This window comes from Carassius gibelio, chromosome A23 (assembly GCF_023724105.1).
Source record: "Carassius gibelio isolate Cgi1373 ecotype wild population from Czech Republic chromosome A23, carGib1.2-hapl.c, whole genome shotgun sequence".
Taxonomy (NCBI): Eukaryota; Metazoa; Chordata; class Actinopteri; order Cypriniformes; family Cyprinidae; genus Carassius; species Carassius gibelio.
The window spans coordinates 7,733,825-7,755,224 of NC_068393.1; the positions used below are offsets into that span (position 1 = coordinate 7,733,825).

At 37.9% G+C, this 21,400-nt stretch overlaps 2 protein-coding genes across 2 annotated transcripts; both read right to left on the reverse strand.

Moving 5' to 3' along the window:
- Positions 1 to 914: 914 nt before the first annotated feature.
- On the reverse strand, positions 915 to 4,284 carry LOC127944679 (lens fiber major intrinsic protein-like). The gene is made up of 4 exons (XM_052540838.1): positions 3,474 to 4,284; positions 3,044 to 3,208; positions 2,870 to 2,950; positions 915 to 2,795 (listed from the first exon to the last, which is right to left on the reverse strand). The coding sequence occupies exons 1-4, from the start codon at positions 3,831 to 3,833 to the stop codon at positions 2,610 to 2,612; spliced, it is 792 nt and encodes a 263-aa protein (XP_052396798.1). The 5' UTR covers positions 3,834 to 4,284; the 3' UTR covers positions 915 to 2,609.
- A 2,853-nt stretch (positions 4,285 to 7,137) lies between these two features.
- LOC127944678 (aquaporin-4) lies at positions 7,138 to 12,572 on the reverse strand. The gene is made up of 6 exons (XM_052540837.1): positions 12,478 to 12,572; positions 11,466 to 11,660; positions 11,071 to 11,232; positions 9,739 to 9,903; positions 9,204 to 9,284; positions 7,138 to 8,265 (listed from the first exon to the last, which is right to left on the reverse strand). Exons 1-6 carry the CDS (start codon positions 12,490 to 12,492, stop codon positions 8,050 to 8,052), a joined length of 834 nt encoding a protein of 277 aa, XP_052396797.1. The 5' UTR covers positions 12,493 to 12,572; the 3' UTR covers positions 7,138 to 8,049.
- Positions 12,573 to 21,400: the final 8,828 nt, after the last annotated feature.

Genomic DNA, 21,400 nt, shown 5'->3' on the forward strand with positions numbered 1-21,400 from the left:
CATCAGAGTGTATGTCAGTTGAGTTTGTTTTTCTTCTTTCGAACTTGTTTTGTTTCTGCAGACAAATTCATTGAGAGACACGGAAGTATACATGTGCTTACAATGAATAACCGAAGGCAGTTTAACAACTGCTTCAAAGGAAGAGCTGGAGTGAAGCCAAGAGTTCATGCACGAGCATACAAACCTATGCAAATGAAGGCAATGGAAGGCATTAGGTCGTTTTATATTTTTTGTGAGTAGGCAAACTATCACTATGGAAACTACAGGAAGTTTTATGCATGAAGCCTCAAGACCTTAATCCAAATGAGCACCTGTGAACGACTTTACAAACAGTCCTCCTCCAAGCAGATGAAAGGTTTATGCACCGTCCTTGGTGTTCACATTATATTGTGCACTTCTTTTGTTTTTCTGGCCATTTCTCTTGGGCACCACCATCATGTCAAGTTGGAAAAAAATGAGTACTGGCAGATTTTAACACATTTTCATAATCCTGACCCTGACCATATTTATGGAAATCAGTGTCGCAGCTATAAATATATATTAGACTATACTACTGAAAGCTGTTTTGACCAAGAGTTTAGGTTTCATTTGGTTGGCTTCAGATGTAAGTCCCTACAGCCAGATGCTGTGGATAATTGATGGTCATTTAAAAGTATCAACATTTTATTCTGAGTCACCAAATGTACAATACACTAACTTGATGGGTATTTGATCCTCTCCATCTGTCAATTTAGTCCTTTCATTTGGTTTGATTTAGTACTGTATTCATGTTCATATTTACTGTGGTTATGTTTATTGTTTGTAAAGTTGTTTAAAAAAATTTTAAAAATACATATTTGAACGTCTTTCCGAGTTTTATGACCCGGAAAGTTGGCTGAGAGTAGTAATGAACATGTATGGTGGTGGTATAAAACAATCCCCATGACTTATAACTCTAAATAGTTCTCTACAAGATTAACGTGAAAACGTGAAAAACTTGTTTAAGATTAATAAATGCTCAGTAGTTCACACACGAGCTTACAGGTGGACTTAATTTTTGGACTTACATTAAGCGCTCATTGTTGATCGTTTCAAGATGCCGGCGCTGTGTCGTGAGAAACCGGCTCTCCATCAGATATCAGTTAATAGTAAGTACACATCAATGAGATAAAAACATGTAATTTCTTACTATATAGTATACAACAAAATGGAAATTGCTTTCAGTTGATAAACTGGCCAAGTATTGGAGGAGGGGCATTCATTAGAATTTTATTGAACAAGAAATTGTAGTCCAAGATGAGTCATCAATATTTCTGATCCGTTTTCCCTATTTTAAACCATAGACTGTATAAAAACATATCTACCAAAGGTAAATTCTGGTTTCATGGAATTGAGTTTGTGTTTTGTCTCCCGATTAGGTTTTCACCATCCTGCTTTACTGTAAACAGGTACTGCTCATTTTTCTTGTTTCCAGTTTCTATTCCTTAATGACTTTATCTCATATCAAACCCCGCCATAATAAAACCCTGAATGATCTGAGATCATAAACTGTTGTACAGCGCCATCTAGTGTTAATATTAGTTTCTGCAGCATTCATACTCTGAGTTGTACATACAAAAAGCCTCTTCTTTTTCATGTATTTATTTGCATTCAGATTTGATTCATATAGCTTTTTTTGCCCAGTCATGGATGTTATCCTCAAACAAGATTTAATGAAAGGCAACACAGACACTGTAAACTTGAGATGTAACTGAAAAGACAAGTGTTTTTCTCAATTTTGACCCCCTGCCAAATTATCACTCCCCTCATTCAAGTAGCTACCTGACTGGCTTATCCTAAACCTAACCCATCCTCCTCCACACCTACTCCTAAACTTACCAATACTAGGGGGGCAATAACCTGACTGGGTCAGAATTGGGCACAACACCCTGTTGTGTTTAAAACAGTTCAGTCAACGGGTGGTTTGTGTGAACATCAAAGTGAATGGAATATCATTGCAAACAATACAGTTTGGGGTGTCTTAGAGTCCCGTAAAAATAAGGGGAAAAACCATTAGCATGGTACAAACACAAGCGAGCTGTAATGATAAAAAACCCAAAATAATTGCTCAGCAGACAGACACACTCACACATACACTTGATCATCATGCACAAGCTAAACACACATACATACCTGGGCACGTTTTCCCTCACACACACAAAATGACCCACACACTTGCACTCACTTGCATAACTCTCACGGATATTAAAAAAAAAAAATTAATGGAAAAACCCTGGTTAAGTTGCATATACATCCACATCTTGGTGTTGTAGAAAATGAATTGTGAAAGTGAAGTCAGATGAAAAGTGAAAAGCATGCCTAGATAAACAGCTCTAGCCCCGCCCACACCATAAACCACACCCACCTGAACTCCTGCCTCAGCTCCGCCCCCTGCCCTGTGTTGAAACTAGCAACAAACCTTGAATACTAAACAAAGTAGTGTACTCATGTCAGCTCATTTCAGATTTTTGCGTGGATGTGTGAGCCTCAGTGTGGGAGTTTATTAACTGAGGCATACTGAGAGTCACTTGAGGCGGCGAGATGGTCCGTTGAGGTAGAGCCAGATTTCAGTCCACAGGTTCTTAGCAGGTTTATAGGGTTTGAGTCTTCAGCTCGATGGGCTCCCCGCGGGTGTCCTGCTGGTTCTCGGTCTCTGGGGATCGGGTGCCCTTGAGAGTGGCTAGCCGCTCAGAGAGACCCCGCATACGGGGAAACAACATGAAATCATACAGGATGGCACCCATAGCTCCACCAATCATGGGTCCCACCCAATACACCTGTCAGAAGAGAAATAGGTCACTAAATAATATATATACTTTTTTTTCTGTAGTTTCAGTACTGCATTTCTTACCCAGTGGTTGATGAAATTCCTCATGAGGATAGCAGGAGCGAAAGATCTAGCCGGGTTCATGCCAGCTCCAGTGTAGTACATCTGGTTCAAAGACAAACAAGGCACATGTCTGGTGTAATGCACACTTAAAATACTCACACAAGTTTATTCAAATACTGAAATATCCATTCTCACCCCCATCAGGTGACCCATAGTGATAGAAAAGCCTATAGACAGAGCAGCAGACCCCACACGGCCGCTTCGTCTCTCATCTGTGACGGCGAAAACACAAATCACCAACTGCATGGTGAGAAACACCTCCACCGTAGTCGCCATGCCGAGACTCATGCCAGGCTGCAGCTGCAGAGACATGGACACGAAAAAGTAAAAAAAAATATTAATAGAAGTTTGTAAGACTGCAACATAGATATATAGTTCTGCAGGGCTCTGTACTGTGTGCTCTTTATATGTACTGAATACAAAGAATAGGATTTCAATACATCAAATTTATTAGATAAATAGATTTTCCATTAATACTCATTTGGACTCTTGTAAAACACCCACTCAAAATGTGCAAATAAATACAAAATAATAATAAAATCAAATACATAAATTGCTCTGTTACCGTGTTAAGTGCCAGTGTGCCTCTCATGTTGTTGGGTGTAACTCCATACAGGGCCGCGGCTCCTGCCATGGCCCCCAGGCACTGAGCGCAGATGTAGAAGAAGGCTCGGAAAAAGGACATCTGAGAGCCGACTAGGTAAGCGAAGGTGACGGCCGGATTGATGTGTCCTCCGCTGATGTGGCCGATGGACTGGATGAGCGTGGCAGCAGCGAAACCAAAGCAGAGGGCAGTGTGGAAGACATGGTACGGCCCAGAGGTCCAGCGTAGAGCTGCGCCTATCCCAAAGAAGACGAAGAACATGGTGCCGAAAAACTCAGCAAACACCGCCCGCCAGAACATCATAGAGCGGAACTCCCACATTGTGATTTATTATAAAATAAAAAAACTACGGTAATTTGGGATTAGCAAAATGGCTAAAGAAAGTGTCTTTGAGGAAAAAATATAATTTGTCCTTTTTTTAACAAGTACACAAAAAGTTAAATCCTTAGCTTATGGAAAAAGATAAACGAGGGCGAAAGGAGTGATGGAATTCCACCTAAAAGACCTAGCCGTTAGCTGAGGCTGTGTGGGAAGCCGCGAGTAAACGGTCACACATGTAGCCGCACACAGGTCGTCTCTGCCACCGTCGTTTCTCTTCGCCTGAACAACACCCAGACTGCTAAAGAAACATGAGGTGTGTGTGGTTGTGTGTGTGCATGCGTAGATAATTTGGAGGGTTTTGTCAGAGAGACCTGAACATCGATGCTAAAGGCTAAATCTACAGGGCTAATTCTAGATGAGCGACACAGAAGAGGTTACAGAGCATATCCTGTCCACACCTAGTAGAGCTGGTCTGACAGACCACAAAAGGGCCATGGGGGCATTTATAATGGCCCCGGGGCCCAGCGTGACGACATAATCCCACCCGAGAGGCAGAAGCTAAAGGGGGCATCCCATATCAAGCCCCTCTCCACTCACTTCTCTCTCCATTAAACTCAAAGTGAGTGAGATTAAGACAGGAGCGCTCAAAGTGTGTGGATGTGTGTTTTTGAGGCCTATCATGGTCTAAAGTACAAAACAAATCCACCAATCAGATTTCGGTGAGGCAGACTCTGAGTTCATGAAATATCTCATCAAAATTAGCTTTTTAAAAGCTTGTAAAAATCTGGGAAAGTTGTGGATTTTTATCTGAATTGAATGTGGATTTAGGTTTATCGGGCGAGTAAATGCTGACCTGAACTCACACACACACACACACACACACACACACACACAACGCACATCCTCAGAATAATATCACGCATCTGCACACACACAATGTCTCTATTTTTTATCTATCTATCTATCTATCTATCTATCTATCTATCTATCTATCTATCTATCTATCTATCTATCTATCTATATATCTATCTATCTATCATCTGACTGTATCTATCTATCTATCTATCTATCTATCTATCTATCTATCTATCTATCTATCTATCTATCTATCTATCTATCTATCTATCTATCTAGCTATCATCTGACTGTATCTATCTATCTATCTATCTATCTATCTTTCTATTTGTAATCATTTTATCTATTTTAATCTATCTATCTATCTATCTGTTGTTATCTATCTATCTATCTATCTATCTATCTATCTATCTATCTATCTGTTGTTATCTATCTATCTATCTATCTGTTGTTCTCTATCTATCTATCTATCTATCTATCTATCTATCTATCTATCTATCTATCTATCATCTGACTGTATCTATCTATCTATCTATCTATCTATCTATCTATCTATCTATCTATCATCTGACTGTATCTATCTATCTATCTATCTTTCTATTTGTAATCATTTTATCTATTTTAATCTATCTATCTATCTATCTGTTGTTATCTATCTATCTATCTATCTATCTATCTATCTATCTATCTATCTATCTATCTATCTATCTATCTATCTGTTGTTATCTATCTATCTATCTATCTGTTGTTCTCTATCTATCTATCTATCTATCTATCTATCTATCTTATCTATCTATTTTTAATATATCTATCTATTTTTAATCATTCTATCTATCTATCTATCTATCTATCTATCTATCTATCTATCTATCTATCTATCTATCTATCTATCTATTTTTAATCATTCTATCTATCTATCTATCTATCTATCTATCTATCTATCTGTTTTTCTCTATCTATCTATCTATCTATCTATCTATCTATCTATCTATCTATCATCTGACTGTATCTATCTATCTATCTTTCTATCTATCTGTTGTTCTCTATCTATCTATCTATCTATCTATCTATCTATCTATCTGTTGTTATCTATCTATCTATCTATCTATCTATCTATCTATCTATCTATCTATCTATCTATCTATCTATCTATCTATCTATCTATCTATCTGTTGTTATCTATCTATCTATCTATCTATCTATCTATCTATCTATCTATCTATCTATCTATCATCTGACTGTATCTATTTATCTTTCTTTCTATCTATCTATCTATCTATCTATCTTTCTATTTGTAATCATTTTATCTATTTTAATCTATCTATCTATCTATCTATCTGTTGTTCTCTATCTATCTATCTATCTATCTATTTTTAATCTATCTATCTATTTTTAATCATTCTATCTATCTATCTTTCTATCTATCTGTTGTTCTCTATCTATCTATCTATCTATCTATCTATCTGTTGTTCTCTATCTATCTATCTATCTATCTATTTTTAATCATTCTATCTATCTATCTATCTATCTATCTATCTGTTGTTCTCTATCTATCTATCTATCTATCTATCTATCTATCTATCTATCTATCTATCTATCTATCTATCTATCTATCTATCTATTTTTAATCATTACATCTATCTATCTATCTATCTATCTATCTATCTATCTATCTATCTATCTATCTATCTATCTATCTATCTATCTATTTATCTGTTGTTCTCTATCTATCTATCTATTTTTAATCATTCTATCTATCTATCTATCTATCTATCTATCTATCTATCTATCATAGATAGATAGATAGATATGTCCGTGTGCGTGTGTGTGTGTGTGTGTGTGTGTGTGTCCTCAGCAGGACTTGTATTTTGTGATGTGACTAACATCTAAAGATGAAGGTATAAGTCATTATGAATGTTTTTTCAGTGCAGTGTGGTTTATGGATATATGTGTGAGTGCTGTTGGTGCTTCTGGTGTGTTCAGGGCAGAAGTGATTAGACAGAGGTTTGTATTGTGTGTGGAGCAGGTTGTTGTGGGGGGTGGGGGGCTCATAGCCGGATAAAGCCTGGAAAATCCCTCTGTTCGAGGAGCTGATGGTGAATTAGGATCGCTGAGCTCATCTCTTTTACTCCCTCACTCACACTCACACACATGCACGCTGAACAAAACAAAATGCTTGCTGGCACTGTGTGGATGTTCTTTATTGTTTAAGTGCATGTGTGTGTTATTAATAGCTGCTATGTATGATTTATGCATGAATATATCTAGCATGAACACTAAACACAACACACTGTCTGTGTGCATTTGTGAACTTGAATGTGCGTTTGCATATTTATATGCATAAAAGAGATGATACGAGTATACTGCCACTGAACATTGTGTATTAGCATGTTCAACATGCTTTCTATAAGAACACGGGAGCAAAACTGTGTAATATTCGAGTTTATTACATTCTGCTACAGTTATACAAGTAGAAATGTGGATCAGAATCATTTGTAGAACAGCATTCTAAACATTAGAAAACATTTTTGTGTCATGTAAGGAAATAAAAACCAGAAGTTATTGTATATGTGCGGGTGTGCTTATACTCCTGTCTGAAATCATTTACAAAATATTACAGTTTGATATGACGAGTTTAGGAAGAGTTTAATAATCCCAATATTCATAAATCTGAAAGTTGCTCCAATGAAATAATTCAACAAAAGATGTAATAACACTATCAATAAACACAATAACATACATAACACTTCAAATTCTGTTAAACACTTTCAACTTTTGCCATAAAATGAAATTCACACTGAAATTCTGCAGTTATTTGGTTAACATATAGGATTTAGGGAAAAGTATGTAGTATTATTGAACCATGATAGCAAGCTGAAGACACATAAGCATGTATGTTTGGCACTTTTAGAACTACCCTTGTGCAAGATGTGGGTTTTTTACAAACAGTATTCATTACATAAACAGCTTAATACAGCACTAAGCAGCACTTCTGATCCGCAACAGAACATTCTAATATGAAAACATTATTATAGACTTTCATGGAATATTAGATGACAATGTGCTGGTTGATCCTCTAAAGCACACTGTATCATATTTGATATGCAAATTTCCAAGGTTTCAAAACTTTACTTAAAAAAAAATAAAACAGTATTTTCTATTTTTAATATTCTGTCTAATTATTCAACAGTCTGTTCATCTTCAAAAAAAAAACAAAACAACATTCTAATATCTGTACTTGTGCAATCCATGTAAGAATGGTTATGAAGAACCTACACAAGATTAGCTGTTTCATGAATAAGAGCCATTGATTGGTTGTTTGTGACTGTAAGTATACTGTAAAAGGCTGCTGAATGTGATCTTAGCTGTGCTCCAGTTTGTTGCTTTGTTTGTTTCTCATGGCGCTCTGTGTGACAGTGGACAGGGACGATCGAGACACGCTGGCCATCTCCACAATCTCAATGTCCTTACAGGTCAAACAAGCCACCAGCTTCTGTCTGGACGCACTGGGGGCAAAAATGAACTCGTGACACACTCCAGCCAGCACTGCACCTAGGATTGGACCGATCCAGTAGACCTGAAAACAACAGAAAGCATGGATACATAGCATTTTAAAAACTGAAGAAAAGCCTTTTACATTGATATTCATCTCTTTACCTGTGTGCTAGCAATGCTATGAACTCTTAAACCATAGGGTAAACTCTAATCGAAATACATCGGAGACCATAACAAACAATATTGGGCAAAGTTACTTTTAAAAGTAATGCATTAAAATATTGCATTACGCCCTGAAAAAAAGTAACTTATTACATTACTTAATTACTTTTTATGGAAAGTAATGTTACATTACATATGGGTTTCTTTTTAAATCTGGGCTGGGCTTGCTTGTTTGTTTTTAATATAAACAAAGTTATATCTAATCTAATTTATTATTAAATGAATTAAATGTTCATTCACGTCTACATTACCGCAGCTAAAACAAAACTTTCAGCTGTGCTGCTACTCTGGATTACATGAAGATAAGATGCAGGAGAAAAAAAGTTCAACAATAAAAAAATGAAACAAATGTTATGTTTAAGTTATATTTGTTTACTGAGCATCAAAGTTCAGCAGCAAAGACACTGGTTGATAAAATGGGATTAAATACATAAGGGTTATTTGTGTTATTTAACATGTGTAATTATTGCAGGTTTGCATCATGTTCCGTGTTAGCATTTAACTGTTTTTATTGATTTTGAATAATACTGAATCTGTCTCTCAACATTACGACAGGAAAGCTGTCAGTCTATCTATGGAAAACTTTCCAAAAGAAGAGAAAAAAATTAAAGCTTTATTAGAAACTCCATTGTTTTTTTTGTTTGTTTGTTTTTTTTGTTTGTTTTTTTGTAATTTAATCCTGGTGTAATTTATCACAAAGTATATTTCATAAATGTACATAAAATAATTGTTAAAAATGTAAAAATTTGTTTGTTTACTAGTTTTTTGGTTGAGCTAGTATAGTTTAGCTTTGCTTACCCAGTGATGTTCCCAATATCCAAGTATTATAGCGGGACCAAGAGAGCGAGCAGGGTTCAGGCTGGCTCCAGAAAACCTCCCCTAAATCCACACACACATAGGTTTCGTTTAGTGTTGCTATTATTATTTGTATTTGCAATAATAAATGCTGATAAAGGATAGAATAAAGGGATCATTATAATAAAGGGAATAAAGGGATTTGTATAAAAAGAATAATGAATCTAATAAAAAATTGCTGTCAAAGGGACACTACATTCAGTTTTCCTTTCACTCGACTGTAAAGCACTGGCAATATGCTGGTCGTGCTGCTTAATATTACTGTAGAAACCAAGATAAATTGTTTTTCAAAGTTCATTAAAAAAAATGTTTAACTTTGTACATGACTTATCAATTTAATGCACAGTTGAATACATTAAAGTTCTTGCTGAATAAAAGTTTTAATTTCTAATGTAAAAGAAAATCTTTTTCACTTTACATATAAACATTTGCTAGTTACATAAATTCAGACTACAGCTGAAGCTTTGCACACACTCACAGCCATGAAGATGGCAGTGGTCACAGCAAATCCAATGGCCAGATTCCCTGGTTCATTTACTTCTCTCCTGCGTTGATCTTCCACTGAAAATACGGTGAAACCCAGGAGAAACGTGGCAAGTATCTCCATCCCGAGAGCTTGACCTGCGTTCATATCCACTGGGACCTTCAGAGAAGGAATGTATGATGGATGGATGGATGGATTGGTATGTTAACATTGAGTGGATTTACTTTATGTTTTGTACCTTATTTGATATACAAGTCTTTTATTGTTTATATAGTATGATATAGAATATGGAGCTCATATTTGAGGAGGAAAAAACTACTTTATTTTATTCAGAGGGCCAAAATGAATTAAATTATTCAGTTTGATGCAGATGCTGATATTTTAATGGCCAAAAAGTCAAACGAAATTCTAGCAGCTTGCGATGTAAATCAGTGAGATCTTACAGACTTCTTACAGAAAATAAATGTAAATATCAGTTGTCACTCCATCTCTGAATAATGTCATATTAAGATGATATTTAGATGAACAATAAACATCCCTAAAAACCTGATATATCATATTTGATTTAATATCATATTTTACACTCAAATTATATATATGTTGCTTCAGTCCAGTAAGTGTTCCTCTTGAACTATTATATAACTATTATAATACTAAGATATTCTTATGTTTACTTTAGAGTCAGATTTCAGAGAATCCCTGAAGGGAGACATTTTAAAAAACTATAATAAAAGGCCTTTTACTTGATAAAAAAAATGTATAAACGATCAATCCGATGACACAAGGTATGGCTTCACTTTATTTTGATAGTCCACTTTAGACATTCTACTAACTGTAAGATTTTTCCAACTACATGTCAACTAACTCTCATTAGGGCATAGTAGACTGATAGGTTAGGGTTAGGGTTAGGGTTAGGGTTAGCAGAATAAATGCACTTTCAAAGTTACTTATAATCAGCAGAATGTCTGTTGGGGGACTGCCAAAATTAAGTATTAATATCAGATATTAAGCAGACTGTCTACTAATACTCTAATGACTGCTAGTTGACATGTACTAGTTACTTATAGTTAGCAGACTGTCTAAAGCAGACTGTCAAAATAAAGTGCAACCGAAGGGATGCAGATTGTGTGCAGCGGGTTTGCTCATTTAGAGGCCTTAGAAATGTGTGTATGAAATATGAAGGGTTAATAGCCTTAAAATCAGTGGGAAATTCCAGGCTGAAAGAAGCCTGACCCTAAAATCTGACAAGTGTATATGTATGTAGGTCCAGGACAAAATATGAGTATGTTGATCCGAACATGTCCCATGTGGTGAAAACCTCTGAACCTTGTTGATGAAGTTCTGTGCCGTGGTCTTCAGGGGCAGAGAGAGGTACATGAGGCCAGCCGCGAGGATCCCACCCAAACACTGGGCGAGCAGATACACCACAGCCCTCAACACATCCACCTTACGCATGGCCAACAGGGCCACAGTCACCGCAGGATTCACCTGACAACAGCAGAACACTTCCTTACGCCTTCAACTAACCTCCCACATGCATCCTCTAAGACTTTCATTCATTCTTTAAACAATTCCTTGCATTTATTTAGCAGATGCTTTTATCCAAATCGACAAGGTATCATTATGCATTTTTGTGTTTCCTGGGAATTGAACCCATGAGCTTGATTTTGAAAACACTGTGTCGAGTCAGAAGAACAAATAAATAAATCACATTTCTTTACCTGAGCCCCACTGATTTCACCAAAGCAATATCCCAGAACCACAGTCGCCATACCAGCAGCCAGTGCGGGGTAAATGGGCCCCGGGGAGGCCCCGTCCGGCCCCGGCACTAAAGAGCCCAACACAGCAGATACAAAGATCAGAGAACCAAGAGTTTCTGCCAGAATCCCCTGCCAGAACTGACGGCTCCTCAGCTCCTGGTGCGAGTCGACAGAAGAGACAGAGCCTGGGATCAATTCACTGCTTTAAGCACCATTAAACATTTTCAAAACCAGCAAGTAATTTATGCTCATTTACATGCATTATACACAAACACCTATATGTGGTTTACTGATGATATGAATGTTCATTTTCAAAATGGCCATAGGACAAAACCTAAAATTCTTTAGTTAAAATTAAAGTCAGTTTAACATATATGACAATATATTGATGCAAATTATTTTGAAATAAACTTCTACCAGAATTGTTAGAAATGGCATAATGTTAAAATATGTTTTAATAGATTTAGAGTAGCTAAACGATGAAAGATATTAAGATCACAATACCAACGTGATCACATGAGAATTTGTATATATTTAATGTCAAATGTGGTTCGACAAAACGTAAACACAGACACTTAAAAAACAGACACATGCGTTAAAATTGGATGCATTATAAATAATAGTTTTTAACAACATTAGGTTAATGTTCAAAATATATTATAATCTTAACATCTACATGGTCTCATATAGCAGATTAAAGCTGGACGATAATTTAGTTTTCATTTTGCGATGCTACAAAAAAACAAGCAAATACATCAATCTTTTTAAAATCCAATGTCACCATAAAATCCATTCATTACAAAGCCATTAAACCTAAATCAACTGACAAAACCAATGTCTCTAAAACTTTTTATCTGGCATTTCATCATAAGTTTGCCCTAAAACCGGAGCATTCGCACTGGATCCACATCAAATGGGACGCAAATGATATTGAATCTCCTTGCCATTCAGTGTCTGTCATATTAGTCCTTACCTCTTTTATAGCCATTCCAGGTGTGATGTTTTACAGTCCGTCTGTCTGTGCTGATGTTGGTGTGTGTTTGAGGACATGGGCTGGACTGAAGGGTGTCTTCTGTCAGAAAGAGCCTAATTAATTCCAGTGGAGGAGACTACAGGAGGCCCGGCACAAAGGGCTCACCGCCTCCCTCCGTCCCGCTACACTCTTAGCACTGCTCACGCGCTGGCAAACCTCAGCACAGCATGATCACAAACATTGGACATGTCAAGCTTTAATTCACTATAATAACAACAACCCTTGGCAGCAGTCTCTAGATGCACACACTGGGGTTTTTTGGTTTATCGTTTTCTGCCACTGTTGGGTTTCAATGCCAACAACTTTCTATTATAAACCAATGCAAACACTAGGTGCGCACATGTATTATCCACCGTTTCTTTCCTTTCATCATCCTGCTTGTGAAGTACTGTGACCATCGCCATGGCGACAGCCTGATTCAGTTGCCATGACACCTATTATGATGCTAGACGGCTCTTTGAAGTGGCCTGTTTCAAATGAGCTAAACATGTAATCAGGACCTTCTGTTGGCCTTTAGTTCAATTCAGTCTGATTCATCAGATCAAATAAAGGCTGATAGAGCTTCACTCAAATGTGAATTATCTCTAGTAACACCGTTTGCACTGTGCTCTTTTATCACTTAATATTTTATTTTGGTGCGACAATATATTAAATTAAAACCATGACACACTAAAAAACACACTGAAGAAGGCGTTCAGCCAAAACGTTTGCATTGCCCTACTGGTGATTAATGTGAAACCAATGTGTTAAACCAATTTGAAATGATTTGAGCTTTGTGACATGGTGCATTGTCCTGCTGGAAGTAGCCATCAGAGGATGGGCACATGGTGGTCATAAAGGGATGTACATGGTCAGAAACAATGCTCAGGTAGGCCGTGGCATTTAAACGATGCCCAATTGGCACTAAGGGCCCTAAAGTGTGCCAAGAAAACATCCCCCACACCATTACACCACCACCAGCAGCAGCCTGCACAGTGGTAACAAGGCATGATGGATCCATGTTCTCATTCTGTTCACACCAAATTCTGACTCTAATAATAATAATAATTTTATAATAATAATTCCTTACATTTATATAGCGCTTTTCTAGACACTCAAAGCGCTTACATAGTTAGGGGGTATCTCCTCATCCACCACCAGTGTGCAGCATCCACCTGGATGATGCGACGGCAGCCATAGTGCGCCAGAACACCCACCACACACCAGCTTACTGATGGAGAGGAGACAGAGTGATGAAGCCAAACAGCAGATATGGGGACTGTTAGGAGGCCATGATGGTCAGAAGCCAATGGGTGAATTGAGCCAGGATGTCGAGGTCACACCTCTACTCTTTTCGAAAGACATCCTGGGATTTTTAATGACCACAGAGAGTCAGGACCTCAGTTTAACGTCTCATCCGAAGGACGGTGCTTGTTGACAGTATAGTGTCCCCATCACTACACTGGGGCACTAGGACCCACACAGACCACAGGGTGAGCACCCCCTGCTGGCCTCACTAGCACCTCTTCCAGCAGCAACCTAGTTTTCTCAGGAGGTCTCCCATCCAGGTACTGACCAGGCTCAGCCCTGCTTAGCTTCAGTGGGCAACCGGTCTTGGGCTCCAGGGTGATATGGCTGCTGACTCTACCATCTGAATGTCTCAGCAGAAATCATCAGAGACTCATCAGACAAGGCAACATTTTTCCAGTCTTCAACTGTCCAATTTTGGTGAGCTCGTGCAAATTGTAGCCTCTTTTTCCTATTTGTAGTGGAGATGAGTAGTACACGTTGGGGTCTTCTGCTGTTGTAGCCCATCCGCCAGGTTGTGCGTGTTGTGGCTTCACAAATGCTTTGCTGCATACCTCGGTTGTAACGATTGGTTATTTCAGTCAAAGTTGCTCTTCGATCAGCTTGAATCAGTCGCCCATTCTCCTCTGACCTCTAGCATCAACGAGGCATTTTCTCCCACAGGACTGCCGCATATCTAGTTATTATAGTATTATTTATAGTGTTGTCAAATCGATTAATCACGATTAGTCGCATCCGAAGCTTAGATATTTCTATATATCTTTTTTTTTTATTTCAGTTCGAGTAATTTTAGTATTTCAACTTACTTTTGTCTGTCGATTAGTTTCATTTGGGTTTTTTTTAGGTTTTCATCTATTGTTTTATATTTCTGTATGTCAGTTATTGACGGCCACCATGATAATACTACTATAATGCATGAATACTTTAACACTTAATTTTGTGTCATTAGATTGTATAAGATGTTTGTATTTCTCTGTAAAAAAAAAAAACTATTTCTCTTTTTTTTTTTTTGATCTGTGTTGAAATTTGACCTGGACGTGTTCTTGAGTTTTTTTGAGTGTTACCCAAGGTCAATGATCAGTTGTGAAGAAAATGTGTAAACAATGCTGAAACTGAGGTTGCATACATCTGCAGCCTCTCAACATTCATCTCAACACACTTCTGGGGCAGCCATCCTGCAGGTCAGAGTGAAAGTTCAACTTCTCGGACTAGATCAAGGTCAGCATTGCATTAGAGATGTCAGGGAGCCCGGAGTGTGTGTGTGCGTCCCATCCGTAATCCACTCCATGTTGGTGGTTTGTGGAGCTGTGATCCCATCTTTTGTGAACCTAAACCCGGTGTAGACCAGTGAGGGGAGGTCGATTTGACAGTGTAGAATGCTGACACCAACAGTACACACACACACATACACACACACACACACACACACACACACACACACACACACACACACACACACACACACACTCACACAGAGCAGCCGGAACCACACACAAGAGCATCACACAGCACCAAACTGCCAGCTAAGGGTTACTAGAAAAGAACAGGACAGAAGAGGCTAAAACAGTTACTAACTTACTTACTAACCGTAAGAGTGATAGACAGCTCGAGCAAGATAAAGAGATTTCAAGTATTTGGAAACCAGCCTAAGTGGATGATGTTTGTGTTGTCCTTGTGTCAAACAAATGCCACTTTTTTATCTTATCTTAATTCTGACTTTTTCGTGCTGTTCTGATAAGAAAAGTTTGAATTGTAAGTCACAATTGCAAGAAAAAGAGAAAAAAAGGTGAACTCTGTGAAATAAAAGTCATCTTTTTATTCCATGCCAGAAACAAGCTTCCAGTCGCATCAGAACTCAAACTCTAGAACGTGTGAAATTCCATAGGGTTCAAATGATAGAAAACTGCACGAGCAGAATTATTAATTACAAAACCACATGAAAGTCTCTGAAATGCTGGTTATGTAGGATTCGCAAATTAAAACAATGACTACAATATAGGCCTATGAAAGTTATTTGTGTACTTAAAGGTAAGTGATTTTTCAAGTACATTTGTAGAGTAAAATGTGAACACACAGAATTGCTATTATGCATATTTTTCAGGGTCATCACTAAAATTCACCAGAGCCCAGGATAATATATATGGATATTGAGAACAAGGACATGATATCATATTTAGAAATGACATAAATTACATTATTTATTAAATGAAACAAATGCAGTAAGACTCTAAAAGTGAAGTTCCAGATATGTCAAAGGAGATGGTCCTGGTCTCCAGTAAAGAGAGCAGCAGGCCCAGCTGGGACAGACAGCAGCCTGAGCTGAAGCATGTGCTGCAGACACCGCCGCTCCGGGGAGCACCCGCTCCGATCACCTGCTGCTCGCGGGCAACACACACACACAAAAAAAAAAGACATGAAACTACACATACATACAGTATTGTTCAAAATAATAGCAGTACAATGTGACTAACCAGAATAATCAAGGTTTTTCGTATATTTTTTTATTGCTACGTGGCAAACAAGTTACCAGTAGGTTCAGTAGATTCTCAGTAAACAAATGAGACCCAGCATTCATGATATGCACGCTCTTAAGGCTGTGCAATTGGGCAATTAGTTTAATTAGTTGAAAGGGGTGTGTTCAAAAAAATAGCAGTGTGGCATTCAATCACTGAGGTCATCAATTTTGTGAAGAAACAGGTGTGAATCAGGTGGCCCCTATTTAAGGATGAAGCCAACACTTGTTGAACATGCATTTGAAAGCTGAGGAAAATGGGTCGTTCAAGACATTGTTCAGAAGAACAGCGTACTTTGATTAAAAAGTTGATTAGAGAGGGGAAAACCTATAAAGAGGTGCAAAAAATGATAGGCTGTTCAGCTAAAATGATCTCCAATGCCTTAAAATGGAGAGCAAAACCAGAGAGACGTGGAAGAAAACGGAAGACAACCATCTAAATGGATAGAAGAATAACCAGAATGGCAAAGGCTCAGCCAATGATCACCTCCAGGATGATCAAAGACAGTCTGGAGTTACCTGTAAGTACTGTGACAGTTAGAAGACGTCTGTGTGAAGCTAATCTATTTTCAAGAATCCCCCGCAAAGTCCCTCTGTTAAAAAAAAGGCATGTGCAGAAGAGGTTACAATTTGCCAAAGAACACATCAACTGGCCTAAAGAGAAATGGAGGAACATTTTGTGGAATGATGAGAGTAAAATTGTTCTTTTTGGGTCCAAGGGCCACAGGCAGTTTGTGAGACGACCCCCAAACTCTGAATTCAAGCCACAGTACACAGTGAAGACAGTGAAGCATGGAGGTGCAAGCATCATGATATGGGCATGTTTCTCCTACTATGGTGTTGGGCCTATTTATCGCATACCAGGGATCATGGATCAGTTTGCATATGTTAAAATACTTGAAGAGGTCATGTTGCCCTATGATGAAGAGGACATGCCCTTGAAATGGTTGTTTCAACAAGACAATGACCCAAAACACACTAGTAAACGGGCAAAGTCTTGGTTCCAAACCAACAAAATTAATGTTATGGAGTGGCCAGCCCAATCTCCAGACCTTAATCCAATTGAGAACTTGTGGGGTGATATCAAAAATGCTGTTTCTGAAGCAAATCCAAGAAATGTGAATGAATTGTGGAATGTTGTTAAAGAATCATGGAATGGAATAACAGCTGAGAGGTGCCACAAGTTGGTTGACTCCATGCCACACAGATGTCAAGCAGTTTTAAAAAACTGTGGTCATACAACTAAATATTGGTTTAGTGATTCACAGGATTGCTAAATCCCAGAAAAAATTTTTTTTGTACAAAATAGTTTTGAGTTTGTACAGTCAAAGGTAGACACTGCTATTTTTTTGAACACACCCCTTTCAACTAATTGCCCAATTGCACAGCCTTAAGAGTGTGTATATCATGAATGCTGGGTCTTGTTTGTTTTCTGACAATCTACTGAACCTACTGGTAACTTGTTTGCCACGTAGCAATAAAAAATATACTAAAAACCTTGATTATTCTCGTTAGTCACATTGTACTGCTATTATTTTGAACAATACTGTATATACACAAACCCAATTCCAAAAAAACTAATTGTGAATAAAAACAGAATGCAATGATGTGGAAGTTTCAAGTTTCAATATTTTATTCAGAATACAACATAGATGACATATCAAATGTTTAAACTGAGAAAATGTATCATTTTAAAGTTGATTTTACATTTCATAACATCAACACATCTCAAAGAAGTTGGGACCAGGCCATGTTTACCACTGTGTGGCATCCCCTCTTCTCTTTACTTGATCTTAGTGCTGCGTTCGACACCATAGATCATGACATACTCATAGATCGATTACAAAACTATACAGGTATTCAAGGGCAGGCTCTAAGATGGTTTAGATCCTACCTATCCGATCGCTACCATTTTGTTTACTTAAATGGGGAGTCATCTCATTTATCATCAGTAAAATATGGAGTGCCACAAGGATCCGTCCTAGGTCCCCTTCTATTTTCAATATACATGTTGCCCCTTGGTAATATTATTAGAAAATACGGAATTAGCTTCCACTGTTATGCTGATGATACTCAGCTATATATCTCAACGAGACCAGATGAAACTTCCCAATTATCTAAGCTAACAGAGTGTGTTAAAAATGTAAAAGATTGGATGACACACAATTTTCTCCAATTAAATTCGGATAAGACAGAGATACTAATTATTGGACCAAAAAACACTACACAGAATCTTGTAGATTACAATCTGCAACTAGACGGATGTACTGTTACTTCCTCTACAGTCAGAAATCTGGGTGTTATATTAGACAGCAATTTGTCTTTTGAAAATCATATTTCCAATGTTACAAAAACTGCATTCTTCCATCTTAGAAACATTGCCAAGCTACGAAACATGTTATCTGTTTCTGATGCAGAAAAGCTAATTCATGCATTCATGACCTCTAGACTGGACTATTGTAATGCACTTCTAGGTGGTTGTCCTGCTTCTTCAATAAACAAGCTACAGGTAGTCCAAAATGCAGCAGCTAGAGTCCTTATGAGGTCAAGAAAATATGATCATATTACCCCAATTTTACAGTCTCTGCACTGGCTACCTATTAAGTTCCGTATCAGTTACAAATTATCATTACTTACCTATAAGGCCCTAAATGGTTTAGCTCCTGCGTACCTAACTAGCCTTCTACCACGTTACAACCCATCACGCACCCTAAGGTCACAAAACACTGGACTTTTGGTCGTTCCTAGGATAACAAAGTCCACTAAAGGAGGTAGAGCTTTCTCACATTTGGCTCCCAAACTCTGGAATAGCCTTCCTGATAATGTTCAGGGTTCAGACACACTCTCTCTGTTTAAATCTAGATTAAAAACACATCTCTTTCGCCAAGCATTCAAATAATGTATCTTTTTAATTGTGAGTGTAGTTGCATCTGTTCAAAGTTGCATTTTTATTCATTAGCTTGGGTTAAACTAATTTTACTTTGTTGGATCAGCAGCTATGCTAATGATGTCTGTATTTTGTTTCTATGTTTCGCCACGGGATTTACATCCCGTGGTAACTAGGATTTAAACAAGCTCCAGTCTGAATCCAGAAAACCTGAGAAGAGATGATGCTGACCCTCAGAGGACCTCAGATGATGCTAACCTTGAATCAACAAACAGAACTAACAATTATTGCTAAATGTGTGACTGAATCATATAATAACTTAATTAATAATATTGATAGTTCATCGTCTAGCTGACTACGTCTTGTATTATTATTTTTTTTTTTTCTAAAATCCTGTCAAATGTGCACAAACTACTAGCTACTACTAAATATTGTAGAAACATAATTTTCTGTAAAGTTGCTTTGTAACGATTTATTTTGTAAAAAGCGCTATACAAATAAACTTGAATTGAATTGAATTGAATTTATAACAGTCTGCAAACGTCTGGGACAAGTTGGTCAAGTTTAGGAATAGGAATGTTGTCCCATACTTGTCTAATACTGGCTTCTAGTTGCTCAGCTGTCTTAGGTCTTCTTTGTCACATCTTCCTCTTTATGATGAACCCAATGTTGTCTATGGGTGAAAGATCTGGACTGCAGGCTGGCCATTTCAGTACCCGGATCCTTCTTCTACGCGGCCGTGATGTTATAATTGATGCAGTATGTGGTCTGGCATTGTCATGTTGGAAAATGCAAGGTCTTCCCTGAAAGAGACGACGTCTGGATGGGAGCATATGTTGTTCTAGACCTTGGATATACCTGTCAGCATTGATGGTGTCTTTCCAGATGTGTAAGCTGCCCATGCCAAACACACTCATGCAACCCCATACCATCAGAGATGCAGGGTTGAACAGAGTGGATGAACTGAGCGCTGATAACAACTTGGGTTGTCCTTGTCCTCTTTAGTCCGCATGAAATGGCGACCCAGTTTTCCAAAAAGAACTCCAAATTTTGGTCCGTCGGACCACAAAACAGTTTTACACTTTGCCACAGTCCATTTTAAATGAGCCTTGGCCCAGAGAAAACGCCTGCGCTTCTTGACCATGTTTAGATATGGCTTCTTTTTTGACCTATAGAGTTTTAGCTGGCAACAGCAAATGGCACGGTGGATTGTGTTCACAGACAATGTTTTCTGGAAGTATTCCTGAGCCCATGTGTTGATTTCCATTACAGAATCATTCCTGTATGTGATTCAGTGCCGTCTAAGGGCCTGAAGATCAAGGGCATCCAGGATGGTTTTCATCACAGTCCCGGATGAAGCCGATGACTGTAGTGTAGACTGCAATCTTCATGAGCTTGACAGAGTCATGAAGGGAGAAGAGCAGTGGGGAGAGCACATAACCCTGGGGGGCACCATTGCTGAATCTGATGGTGTGGCTGTTTTACTAATTTCCCCATTCTCACTAGCTGTTGCCCATCTTGTCAGAAAGCTGGCGAAGCACGGTTGTTTGATGAAAACTGGCTTTCCAGCTTTTTAAAGTAGCTCCTCTTAACCACTCTCAACTCTTTTGTCAGTGTATTCCTGGTCTGTTTATACAAGACTCAGGCCAAAGAGGGTGTATACAGGAGTGGGCACAGACAAAGCGGTCTGAGCTTTGCTGTGAACCACAGTTTATCATTGTTGTATGTCAGATAAGTCTTGGCAGGAAGGCACATATCCTTAGAAACTGATGTTTGATGTTACGTCTCTGCACACATTAAAGATTAGCAGACAAAATGTCAGTTCATTAAGCTCATAAAAGAAGTCTCCTCCATTGTCATCCATTCAAAACACTAAAGCTGCTTCCGCCTATATACGGTTTGAATAGGTACTGTATTTGAATTGCTTACTATTTTCAATAGCTATAATAAAGTAACAAGTTGGAATAAGAACTTTTTAACCATTAAAAGGCACAGTGTTTTTCATAAAATATAACTAGCTCAATATTAACTTTTTTTTTGTTGAATTACTATAGAAAAGTTATCTCTGCAATCATGGGAAGTGCTGATGTTTGGAGCATTCTTGCTTGAATTATTGCTTAAACATATTAAACTTCATTACCAGACTCAATTCAGTTTATACAAATGTAGGAGACAAG